General features: G+C 44.3%; 1 protein-coding gene across 1 annotated transcript in view; it reads left to right on the top strand.

Moving 5' to 3' along the window:
• FECH (ferrochelatase) overlaps positions 1–9,796 on the top strand; it is a 14,522-nt gene extending 4,726 nt beyond the window's left edge. Inside the window, exons 5-11 of the mRNA XM_085212642.1 lie at positions 2,470–2,604; positions 2,983–3,089; positions 3,406–3,504; positions 3,901–4,008; positions 4,821–4,985; positions 5,382–5,441; positions 5,893–9,796. Of these exons, the coding sequence (XP_085068768.1) occupies positions 2,470–2,604; positions 2,983–3,089; positions 3,406–3,504; positions 3,901–4,008; positions 4,821–4,985; positions 5,382–5,441; positions 5,893–6,027 (809 nt within the window). The 3' untranslated portion in view covers positions 6,028–9,796. The remainder of the gene's footprint in view (positions 1–2,469; positions 2,605–2,982; positions 3,090–3,405; positions 3,505–3,900; positions 4,009–4,820; positions 4,986–5,381; positions 5,442–5,892) is intronic.
• The last annotated feature ends 3,561 nt before the right edge of the window (positions 9,797–13,357 follow it).

Below are 13,357 nucleotides of genomic sequence, written 5' to 3' on the forward strand. Positions count from 1 at the left end.
TTTGTATTGGAAAAATTGCTGGAGTACAAGGAGCCAAAGAAAAGAGCTCTCTATTCTCTTCAGCTCAGCAGCTGTACAGCATTGCTGCTGCAGGCTGCCTTCTGCATGCACTTTCCAAAATGTTTGGAAGCATGATGTTGGTGTGTCAGGGAGTCACCTTCTGTGTTAGACCACATACATTCCCAGATTCTCAGCTGTTTAGTGGAGCATGTTTCTTCAGACTTGGATAGGAGAGGGCTAGAAGTAGGAGATTGGGGTTTGTTTGTTCATCTTAATTGTGTCTGGAGGGTGAAAAGTAATACTCTTGAAAGGCCAGGACAGAATTCCCCATTCATTCAGCATGCAGCATGTCACTGATGCCTTCATTCAGATGGTATTTGGTCTGTTTTTCCACTCAGATGCTATTTCTCAATTCCAACTGTAGTCCCTGCAAGGACAGTCAAAGCCTGAAGCTAGGCATGCCCCCTTCTGTGGCATGGAAGGCAGCAGTATTCTAGCAGCTGCAGCCCTTGAAGGGTCAGGCTTGCAACGGGTTCTGGAGATAAGGCTCACAAAGTTTATCTGCTGTTCTCAGTGTACCACTCCCACTTACTTTTTTGTTTGACGGTTTTTGCACAGTCATGCCTGACTCTCTGCAGCCCTTACCTTTGAGAATTCATTTAAAGACTTTGGGTTTTGCCCAGTGGTAATTGCAGTTTTAAATACTGAATGTGCCAGCCATTCCCTTGAGCATTTTGAGAAACCTGGTCGTGATACCAACACTGTGCTGCTTCAGAACAGCTTGAACCAGGTGTGCATCCAAGCTGAGCTGTGCATGTTAGCACTGTGTCAGGGCACTGCTCACAGCCCTGAGCCCTGTTAATGAGTAACTTGTGGCTTGTGACTATGAGACATGAAGCTCGTGGCGAAAAAGTAGTATACTGCACGCTGTTGTTGCCTTGATCTGGCCTTCTGGTGAGGCTGGAGTTTGCAGTAATTTGTGTATTTGCAGCTGGTGAAGAGCTCGAGCTAGACAGGTTCAGTAAAGTTTCCTTCTACACACATAAATCAGTCTGCTGATGCACTGACTCGTGGGATATGTTTGACACGTTACACTTTGGCAATGGGACTAAGATCAAGTAATAAATAAACAGCCTCACCAATGTCATCTGGGAACAATATAATTTTAAAACGAAGCTTTATTGTTACAGACAGCAGTCTGAAAATAAACAGGAGTTCTTCTGCTCACAAAGAACAGGGCTGGGTAGGCTCAGTGGTCTGTAGGAATAAATCACATGAATATGATGACAGGAAGATCCATGTCTGTTTGTCTAGTGCTGGTATCAAATAGGCTAATGTCTTGCGATGGTAATTAGACTTCAAGAAGATGCATTTTGCCTTTTTCACTGTTTTCAGATTTAAGGGTTCTTGTTATTCCTTACAAGCTGTATTTTAGCTGAGATTCCCTTGTCAGCAGAATGGAAGCTCCCAAGATGGGGGGGACCAAGATGCTGCTTAGGTTGGCAGCTCTTTGCTGAAGGGGCTGTCATATAATCCTGATTCCAACTGTAACAACAAATTGAACATGTGTACACATGTTTTACACGTGTGAAACGCTGCCCTTTGCTGCCTGTGATCCAAGACAGAACGCAGCAACGTGAGGGTATTGCAACAAGTTCCCACATTGATCATCTTTTTTTTCCCCACGTCTCCTTTCCCATGTTAAACTCCTAATATCTTTGCTCTAGTTTGTCGGAGTTTCGGTTTTAATACCATTTAAATATGCTCAGGGTCACCCCTCAGGTGACCTGAAGGCAGCTCAGGACTTGCAGCTTCTCCCAGCTGGGAGCTCTCTTGCCTCCTGCAAAGAGCTGGGGCCGGCTAAACCTGCTTTCTGAATCCTGCCTAAGCCTACAGAGTGCAGAACAAGCACAGGACGTCTGCTTCTTTCAGAAACCTGTTACAGGTTTTTTCAGAGCTAGTGACCTGGAAACTATGAAAAAGAGACTTTGGGTTTGTTCTAGAAGCCTCTGTCCTTCACTTAAAACAAAGCAAACAAAAAAACCCCAAAGCTGACACCCTAAAGATTAGAGTTGGAAAATGGAAAAACCTGAAATGTCCTCAGAGAGGACAGGATTGCCTCCAAAATGAAGTGTTTAAAGGCACAAATATCTTGGTGAAAAACAAACTAACCAGAAATGGAAGAATCTGTGCCTCTCCTGAGCACCCTGGCGGGCTGGCAGACAGAGCAGGCTCACCAGGGTGGCAGCTGATGCAGATGCATCAAGTGGCAGTTCTGCATCATCTTAGCTTAAACTTTGCTTTTTAAAAGGGTTACCTGGAGGCAAGGAAGTAGAACTCTGTCTCGTTTTTTTCCATCTACATAAGTCTGTCTGGTTCTGTACACCGTGCTTGTTAGCTAGCAGTTATTTACTTGGAGGTATTGGCAGATGCTGTTCCTGCAGTTTCTCTTCCTGTTTTGTCTGGCAGCACCCCACAAGTACTACATTGGCTTCCGATACGTGCACCCTCTGACAGAGGAAGCAATTGAGGAGATGGAGGATGACGGCATCGAGAGAGCCATCGCCTTCACGCAGTACCCGCAGTACAGCTGCTCCACCACAGGTCAGAGCTTGTGAGAGACCTCCTCCGTAGGCTTTAAGGTCTTCCGTGTTTAATATCATTCTGAATTTCATGTGGGGACTTCTTAGCTCAGGATAGCTTTATGTTTGTTGTAGGATAATATAAACTGAAACCGGGGAGCACCTCTGAGTAAGTTTCTCCATGGAAACTCCAAGTTCTTTGGTTAAGGAATGATTTAGCAAGTCACTCTCGGCTATAAGATGTTTGTCCTGCTCTGATGCTCTCAGCTGTGATTTAGAGTTGCCTTTAAAACATGTATAGCGTGTTAAAATATTACAGTGCTTTCCTACACAACTGCTATCATCTGACAGTCTGCTGATTCCGTGGACAAACTTCTGTTCTTAATTCTCTGTATTTCAGGAAGCAGCTTAAATGCTATTTATCGCTACTACAATAAACAGGGGAAGAAGCCAAAGATGAAGTGGAGTATCATTGACCGATGGCCCACACATCCCCTGCTCATTCAGGTACAGATCTGTGCAAAGCTGGATGGATATTTCATGCTCGCTGTTTTGGCGTGATAACTTGAGAAAGTGACCACTTTGTCCGGAAGTATTCGTGTTATCACAGCAGAGTTGGCAGGAAGGGACCTCTAGAGGCCATCAGCTCGAATTCCTGCTTTAGCCTGTATCAAAGATAGACACGGATATGTCTGTTTGTCAGATGCTTCTAGGAATTAGGACATTTCTAAGGCAGCCTGGCGTGTGGAAGCTGCTGTCTCATTTGTGAGCACATGTTAACTTTAAGCAATTCCTGATCTCTGCCTTTTTGTTTCCTGACCAGTGCTTTGCCGATCACATACAGAAGGAACTGGACCTGTTTCCACCTGACAAGAGGAAAGACGTCGTCATCCTTTTCTCAGCCCACTCGCTCCCTATGTCTGTGAGTTACATCAGTTACTGCTCTGTGACCATGAGGCCAGAATCTTTAGAACCGTAGAATCAGTAAGGTTAGAAAACAGAGTAAGATCATCAAGTCAAACTGCCACCCCATCTCCACCATGCCCACTAACCATCTCCCCAAATACCACATCCATACGTTTCTTGCTGTCTGAGTTGAGTTGGAAGGTGTGCAGCTGGCAGGGAGGCACAGTGAAACCACCCTTGCAGAAGTGCCACGCAGTTCCTTTGTCAGGGTAGGGGGGGTTGTGGGGACACTGGTAGCCAAACCCTGGTGCCCCTGGCTGTGTCCTCACCACCATCCCACACTCTTAGTAAGGGCAGGAATGACATAAACGCATTCCTTGGAAGAAAAAGCTCTGGTGTTGATGTGTTGAAGGTGGTGAACCGTGGTGATCCGTATCCACAAGAAGTAGGAGCTACTGTCCAGAGAGTCATGGAGAAGCTGAACCACTCCAACCCCTACCGGCTCGTCTGGCAGTCCAAGGTGGGTGCTGGGGACAGCAATGCTGCCAGCTTGTATTTCTGCTAGGACAGAGTCACAGCCTTGCACCCCAAATCAGTTTTTCCAAGTATTTTTCATCCATAGTTTCTTGCCTCTTTGGTACACTGCATAATCTGAGGTAAATTTTTGATATGTCCCATGATTTCATAACACACAGTTTGGGTTTTTTTCCTCTGTTGGAAGGAAGAATTGAGCACTCACTGGATTTATTTTGCTACTTTAAGATGACCTTGGAGCAATTTTTCAGAAATTGTCCTTGTGAAATAAACATTCTTAACAATGGTAGCACATAATCCAAACAGGCCTAATTATTCTTGATGAAGACTTCTTGCGTTATTTCACATTTATTATTACTATTGCAAATCAGAAGGAACTGAAGTTTTAGCACAGTCGTGCACTACAAGTAATTGTATATCTCAGGGTACTGGCACTCCCATGCCAGTGTTGTTTTGTTCTTTAAGTTGCATCTTATAGCACATCAGCACCAAACACGTCATGGATAGCTCAGTGGATTCGTTGCATCCTGATTCCTCACGTCTTGCAAAGCCAGGGAAATGAGTGCAGTTGAGGTCTCCTTTAAGACCAACCCAGGGTGTCTTTTGGGAGGGGTTTAAATGGGTGGTCAGTGGGATGGTATGTCTTTGTAAAACCTAACAGATAAAGTGAGGGAGTCAAAAGCAGAGACATAGCAATAATTGACTCCTTATTAAAAATCTGAGTTGTCCGGCTAAAGAAAAACATGGGTGCATTTTCTAAGAGTGATTTATTGAGGTTTGTTTCTTCCCTCTTCCCAGGTTGGGCCAATGCCTTGGCTTGGTCCACAGACGGATGAGACAATTAAAGGACTGTGCCAAAGAGGAAAGAAGAACATGTTGTTGGTGCCCATAGCATTCACAAGTGACCACATTGAAACACTTTACGAACTGGATATTGAGTATGCCCAAGTTTTAGCAAACGAGGTAAATGGTTGACAGTTGTTATAACTGGACTCCCAAATTGTTTTACCTTTTCCAAAATATTGTTTTCTGGTTGCTCTTTGCATTATGATTTGGGGGATTTTTATTTTTTTTTTCTGTAACTTGAAAATAAATCTAAACTCAAAGGAGTTTTTATAGCAACACAAAACAGGTGAGAATTTGTCTTTCTAGGTTTAAATCTAAACTTGCTAAAAAAGAGTCAGCAGATTTTTGGCAGCAAAGTGAAATTGTACATCTGAGTTACTTTTACTATGTTCAAAAAGGTGATATTTCATTTTATTGTTTTGAGGCAGCTTCTGAATGAAGGAGAAAGGGTTTTGGAGGCTAACATAGTGAAGGATCTAACAGACTTAACTTTTCTCCTTGCTTTTCCTTCAGTGTGGCGTTGAAAACATCAGAAGAGCAGAGTCACTTAATGGAAACCCACTGTTCTCCAAGGTATCTTCTTTGATGCAGTAATTAGTACAGCTTGCAGTTGTGTGTTTCCTGCTACACTGTGGATGTCTTTGCGTAGATTTAAAATACTTTGAGTTAAGCACAGAGGATAGAAGTCCCTGAACTTAATCTGTGTATCACAAAGTGCTTTTATTTGCCACGTATTTTTTAAAAAAAACAACTCCCACAACACAAGCTTTGCTCTGACAAAGAAGAACAGTTTTATATTTGTTAGTAGTTGTCTTTTAGTGGAATATTTATTGTAGGGTACTGTGTCAGCACAGTTTTAAAACAGGATTTTCTCCTGAAAGACGGGGGGATGGTTCAAAAATATTAAAAAATAGCAGACTGACAGATGTGCACTTAGGCAGTTTGGGTGACGCATGTTCCAGTGTTTCCTGATTTTATGCAGGGAGGTTTGCTCACCGCTGTGTTTTAATTAACTCTCTTTCAGGCTCTGGCAGACTTGGTCTGCTCACACATCCAGTCCAATGAAATCTGCTCCAAGCAGCTGACGCTCTGCTGCCCGCTCTGCGTGAATCCTGTCTGCAGGGAGACCAAAGCCTTCTTCACCAGCCAGCAGCTGTGATGGGCAGGCTGTCTTGTGCAGGAACTGTCCTGGTGAAGCGGTGCTTGACCAAGCTCTCCTGTGCTACATCCTTAGTCTGGTAGTCCCAGCAGTGGTAACCTCATAGAGCAGTGAGGAGGATTTTGGTTTTTTTCTTATGTTTCCTTAGTTTAAGAAGTGTTTGTAACAAGTAGGTTTATCCTGTGAGATGTGGGAAGGTCTCATCTCATCTGATTCTGATTGGAGTTAGCATGAGTATGCACTGAAAAACTTCAAGAATATGAAAAACGGGGCTTCTATACAGATTGGCTTCTATTTCCTATGCAGGGATTTATTTGTATGCAATTTTGTCGTGAGTGCATTAATTTCAGTTTTCCAGATCAAGCATACAATTATTTTTGTTTTTACGTAAGGCATAGCATAACTAGCGTAGCCACCAGTTGTTTCTTCTGACTTCGGATGGGTTTGAAGATCAAGTGACCTCTAATGCTTTTTAAATGTCTATTTTTTTAGAGCCTGAAGATAAGCTTTTGTTTTGTTTTCTCTTGCTAGAAATTTCCTGTGGGATAGTAGAACTCATAAGGTTTGTTTACATTTTCTAGAGAAGAAAACCACTCATCACCTGCAGGAAAACCCCTGCATTTGCAAAACATACAGAAATAATTCTGGTTGCTGATGCTGCAGCATGTGTACAGCGTGTGTTTCAAATCCAGCACACGTTGAAACATTTTGGATCATCTTCTAAGCAAAATGGCTTTTTTATCATTATTAAAAAGGGCTTTCTCTGGTTAAGTAAGTGTAGGAAGTTGGGCTTGTTCTCCAGCAGGTTTATAGATTGACTGTGCTTTCTGCTGTGTCACAGCCCTGTGGTTTTTGTGGGATGCTATGGAGTTACATAGGTACAATTGATCTAGCTTAATTGATGATGCTATTTAAAAATGAGATGATAAATCAAGAGTCATTTACATTGCAGATGTCCAAGCACACAGTGAGAGGAGAGCAGGCTGCCCCTCACACTGATGGCTGTGTTGTTAGCATACCTCTGTCAGAAGCTAAATTCCATCTGTTCAATTTCTAGCAGCAGTGGTGAGCCTACAGCTGCTCTCTTAGCTCACCTGTGCTTATTGCATGTTGGGCAAGTATCTGTTTGCACCAGGGCTCCTGCATCCACTGCTAAGCAGCAGCAGTTCTGTGGAGTGAGAAAGCTCTTAGGGCTTAATCAGCACTGACATGCCAGTCCTGCAGCAATGCAGGGTGTTCTGTAAAGTGATGATAGCTCATCATGAAGTTTGGGAATCTGACAGCTTGCTGCTCGGACAGTAATTTTTGCTTATGTAACCGAGGCAGGAGCAGTTTGAATCCCTGATCTTTCAAGGATGGCATTGTTTAAAAAACTGATAGGCCTCTGTTGGTATAACAGGGACTTATCTTGTTCTGTTTTATGCTACAAGAGTTAACTAGGGGATATTAAAAAAGTAAAAGGCTGCTGTGTTGGCCAGCCAGCAGCCTGGGCATTGCCATGGAGCAGCACAAATCTTGCCACGTGGGCATCCATGGCCCCGTATGCCTCAAGGGTTGACTGAAACCTCTCCACTGCCAGCCTGTAGCTCCCAGTGTGGCTCTGGTGAGACAGGCTGAGTTCTCAGCACCAGGGCCTCCTGTGTTGCTGCTGTAGCACAGAAATCTTCCTCCGTCTGTGGTATGTGTGCCTCCTCTTGGGGCAGGAGAAGCAGGGACAGGCCTGCAGGTGCCCAAATGGCAGCACGCTCTCTGCCCAGGGCTGTGGCTTCCAGAACCTCTCTGTGCTTTCAGTGCTCTCTGATTAGCAGAAGTTGTTTTCAAACAGCAGGAGAATCTGTAGGACAGTTTTTCCCTGTCAGTGGACATGAGTAGAGAGCAGACTCTTGGGTGTTGAGTAGGACCAGTGGCATGGCAGCAGGGTGCAGTCATCCAAAGCTGTCTCCCTCCAGGAGCCTTGGTTGCCTTCACGCTTTTCAGCTCTCGCTGAGCCTGTCTTGGCACAGCGGGCATCCGAATGCCTGCGTTGCTGCAGGGAGGTTGGCTCCCTCCTGCCTTCTGCTCAGCCCCTGGGCTCTGCTCGCTGTCCCAGCAGGAGGAGGGAGCAGGAAGCTGATCCCTGCCCAGGTGCAGTTGGCAGGGTCACCGCATGGTGTAGGGCTGAGACTTCCATAGAAAGACTTCGAATCGATGCCATAAGAACGATGATGTCAGCAGTGAGTGTGGGCAGTGAGCTGTTGCCTTATGTCTCTCATTGGTTGAGGACTCCTCTCGATCCCCACTTCTCTGTGTGATGCTTGTGGGTGGGTGGCAGAAGGCTTTGTCAAGCCTTACTGCTCATGCCCTTTTCCTACCAGCTAATGGTCGTGGCCACCTCTGAATCTGGGAACTGAAGGTTAACTTTACATGATCGTTGCAGTGCAATAAATACAGATTGGCTTTTTATTTCCATACTGGAGAGAGTACTGAAAATACTAGCTGGCACTAATTATGAAGCATTACATAAAAGGTATTTAAAATGCACTTTTTAGTGAGCTAACCGCAAGCGAGATAATTACTAAGCATCTTTAGCCATTGTTGCTATCAGACCATAATGCAGAAATAGCTTAATTTTCCAGCTTTTAGCAAATGGATCACGTCACACAGCCACTGGGTTATTTCATTTTCCTGAATAGTTCATTGTGATATCACCCTGTCCTGTTATTTAGCACACGTTATTTCATCTTAGAGCAACACCAAAAGCCTGTCAAAAAGCTTTCTGAGCAAGCTCTGCTCTTATTTTTAATAGGAATAGTTTTTTCCCCTTGCACTTAGAAATAAATCTGAAAAATGAAACCTGAGAGACTGACAACAGTGGGAATTTATCAGCCATTGAGATCTCCCGATTCTGGGCTTTGTCTGGGGGCATTTAACACTGTGTTTTTCAGCAGTGCGGTGCACTTGACCTTCCTTTGGATGCTTCCAAGCCGGCTGTCCACATCCGAGCCGCTGCCCTAGGTCCTGTCTGTGGTGAGGGGATATGTTTTGGGGCATTTTCCCCTCCATTCTTGTGCCTTCCTGCCATCCACCCTCCGCGGTGCTTCGTAGCTGCTGCATTTGGGAGGCTGTACTCTAAGCACTGCTGCTGCGCGTTCCGTTTTCCTCTCTGACAGATTTTCAGCATTTGGTGCTATTAACTCAGGACCCGGTCTTGTCAGATCCTGAGCACTTTGCTCTGATTGAATTGATCCAAGTGCATGGAATTGTCAGCACTGGGAGGCCGCCGTCCTCTAGCCATAATCTAGCTTGACTTTTCTTTATCAATTATATTCCTCAGCAGAACTTTGTCTGAGAGTGTTTGTCATTTCCATTTGCCTTGGCAGTGCGCAGCAAGGTGGGAGTGTGGGTGACATTTTTCTCCCTTGGAGTTCTATGAAATCTGGCTGCATTTTAGCAGACAGGACAGCTTCCAGGAGCAGTGCTGTAACACTGAACAGCGCAGGGATAAATTCAGTGAGCTAGGGTCAGAGGGGTTTTCTTTGGAAATAAGCTCCATCTTGTGTTCCTCTTTTGTCACACCGGGAGAGATGGAAATCAACACGAAGTGTAAGGTGTAAAGGAGGGAGGTGTTTCTTTGACTGTTTCATGCCAGATGTGCACAAATACTTGTGTTTAGTCTACCGTGTTTATTTCATATTCAAGGACTTCCATGTAATGTAAGGATTTGTATAACCTTGCTGTGTGTCATGTACCGTAACAATGGAATTTCAATTAAAGACTTTTGGAGGAAATGGCTGAGCTGTGTGTCTCAGTGAGAGCTCTTTCAGTGCCTTATTGGAAGACAGTGTGTGAAGCTTCACACTGGTTCCCACCTGCAATCATTAATCTATTTAGTTATCTGTTAACGGTCCCTAGGCATCTTATTTCTTATGTTAAAAATTAAGTGCTTGATTGATTATTTTTTAGAACAGTGATGAGAGTTGTTGTGTACTTAAGCAGATCCATTAGTGAGCTCTCATTACTGGATGTGACGGGTGGGAGCAATCAGCTGCCATTGGTTTTGACTGGGGTAAGAGTTTCATTCCAAGTCCATATACCTACTTGAGTAATTACATCTGCATGTTTTCCAGCAGAAGACAGCTTGTTAAATTAAACTGCAGCACTCTGCTTCCATTGTCAGAGCTAGCAAGAAACTGAAGCTACTAAGTATGACTTTGGGGTTACCGTTGACTTCATTGTGAGCAGTGTAGCAGAAAGGGAGCCTGGGTGGAGAAAGGAGTCCTGGAATGATTTCCTGTGCACCTGAGCCCAAAGCTGCCTAAAGGGAGATTGTTGCTTCCCATGCAATGCAGCACTGTAGATCTTATAATCGTTGGAGTTAGAGGGGACCTTTAAAGATCATCAGATCCAACTCCCCTGCAATGAACAGGGACATCTGTACAGCTCAATCAGGTTGCTCAGAAGCTTCTCGAAAGCTTCAGGAAGCACTCAAGGGAACCACAGACCAGATCCAAGCATTGCCTGGGCACAGAGCCTGGATCTGCTGAGCAGAAAGCTGCTGCGGGACCAAGGGGAGTGGATTTCTCCTTGAATTTTGCACTGAGCAGACAGCATGCCATAACATCCAGGTTTGGACCCTGTTTGGTTCATGCTGGCTTTTGTGAACGAGGTGCTGGAAGATGTGAGGAGTGCTTTGATAATGGTTGGTGACTTAAAGCTTTAAAAATCATTTGGGAATTTGTGACCTGTTCTTCTGAGATCAAATGGATCTGTACAGAGATCATGGGGTATGTTTTTTTTAATTCTTTTGTGTGCTTTGATGTCCGATATCATAGCAGGCATGGTGATTTAGAGAATGACTCCTGTCTTTCTACCCTGCATCAGCACAGTGCTGGTCAGGGTTCTTGGAGCCCACTTGTCCAGCCAGTATCTTCCTTCCCCAATTCTGGAGCTCAGGACTTGGTCAGCTCTGACACTGTGGCACCACTCCAGCACTTCACAGCTGTCTTCCTGCTATACTGTCAGGTAAGTCATCTATGAGATTTAAAAGCTTTCAAGATGTCAAGGCAATTAAGACAAAAATAGTCTGATCCGTGTGCTATACATTCTGTTATTATATCATATTGTATGCATACTAAATAATCACATACGTATATAGTCAATCAAGGATAAGTTTTGTACACTTAATATGTACTCATATTTTGTACACTTTGTGACCATATAATATATAGGTCTTTGCACATGGCAAACCTTGCCGGCTGAGGAAATGTCAGTTTCTTTGGCATAGTGACTTGTGAAAATGTGTGTAATGCCAATGCTCAAAGCTGGGAGAGCATTGCAAACCCGTTGTTTTCTTGTAAATTCTCATATGAGCAGTTCACGCCATGGCCCTGTCGCTTTTAAGGATGATCCATGATGTGTGAACATTGCCCACAACTGAGGCCTAATGGCATTTCTCAAGCAAGTACGTTGCATTTCCAAGGCAGTCCTAAACGAGCACTCAGTGCAATGCTCCTGGGTACTGGGCGCAGCACTCCCACAGCACTTTTATGGCTGAACTATCAGACCGTTATGGTCTCCGATTGTCTTTTACTGCCTTTCATTTCTTCTGCTGTCAGACATGAGGAAAGCAGTGTGTAATCTGATCCAAAATGCCCTTGTTTGTTTTAATCTTCTGGTTTAATATATTATGGCTTCCTGCCATTATGCTGTTTTCAGATGGGCCCTTGAGTCACTCAGTGAGGTTTTATCCGTGTGTGGCATCATCCCAGCAGGTTCCTCCTGCAGCACGGCCCTCACTTCCCTTTACTGTGTGCACCAACCTGGCTGTTTCCAGCTGGGCACCGACCTTCCTGTGCTGCCCACAGTGTCCCTATGTTGCCTGCTGTGGCCATTGTCAAGTGCTTTGAAAAGGTGTTCCTGAGGCTGTAGTCCCAGTGAAATGAGAATGACCTGCTGTGGGTTGCCTTAGTTTCACTGCAGTCACTTTATTTTATGTTTTTTGCTGTCAGTGCTCTTGCCCCCACCCAGTCCTTCTCCAACCCTATATCTGGGCGTAGTATCACTGTCATTGAAAGCATCATCTGAGCCTGCTAGCCACAGAGCATCAGGACAAGAGGAAACAAGTTTAAGCTAAAAGAGGTAAGATTTAGGTCAGATGTGAGGAGGAAATCCTGTACCCAGAGGGATGTGAGGCCCTGGCACTGCTGCCCAGATCTATGGGTGTTACATTCCTGGAGGTACCCAAGGCCACAGATTGGGCCCTTGGACAGCCTGAGCTGAGGAGGCAGCCAGCCCACAGCAGGAATGGGGCTGGGGGGCTCTGGGGTCCCTCCCAACCCAACAATTCTGTCACTGTATGGTTCTTTGATCTTAAAGGACGCTTCCAACCCAACCTGAATCATTCTATGGTTCAGTTATTTTATGATCTGTATATATTGTCAGCTTTGTGTAAGAGGGATTGAAGTGCCTTCCGAGAATGTCCATGCTTATCTTGGCATAGTGGACTGTAGAACTGTGATCCACCATAGGTGAATTAATGCAGTTATTTGACATTAATTACAAACTGTGTAGTGCTGACTTTTAATGACGGTGATGTGAATAGAATGAATCCAATGTCAGCAGTGTGTGGAGGGCAGACATCAGAGTGGGAAAATGATGATGCTGTGCTGATTGCACATCAAATAGGCATCTTCCTAACGTCTGGCTGGATTGCCAAAGGGGCTGGAAATTAGCAAGAGTTTTAAAGTGCCCAGGACCAAGGGCAACAAACCACTGCCTGAACTTCAGGCAGCAAGCAGCCAGCACCTAACTCTGGTGGCCACCCTTTGCCAGGACTTGACTGAAGCAGTGTGAATTTGACTAATGGCAGACCCCAGCTCATGGCAGCAGGAGAGGGCTAGGAAGGGAATGAGTATGATTTTTTTTTTTTTTTTTTGTGATTCCATTAACTACAAGGTTAAAAATCAGTGCTAAACTTGGATGCGAGATAATAATAGAAATGGTGCTCAGAGCAAGGCACAGTGAATTCAAGAAGGTAAGGAAGGAAGTGCCATCCTTATGCTCTGTTGGTTTTGTTTGTGTGTTTGCTTTTTAAGAAATAAACATAGGGAAGTGCTTTTTCTTGATTTTTGGTTCTTTTCTCTCTCTCTTTTTTTTTTTTTTTTTTTTTTTTTTTTTTGCATTTTAGACACTTATTATGAGGAAGAAAGATTTGTCCATAGCTAGAGGGAAAATAAATGTTCGACTGCAAAAAAAAACATCTCAAGAGCTATGGAGCTACCATGTATAAATACTGTATTGTTTTATTTTCAGCCAGTCTACATAATTATGGGAGGTATGTCTTAAGTTTTTT

Source organism: Meleagris gallopavo, chromosome Z, assembly GCF_905368555.1.
Source record: "Meleagris gallopavo chromosome Z, MGAL_WU_HG_1.1, whole genome shotgun sequence".
Taxonomy (NCBI): Eukaryota; Metazoa; Chordata; class Aves; order Galliformes; family Phasianidae; genus Meleagris; species Meleagris gallopavo.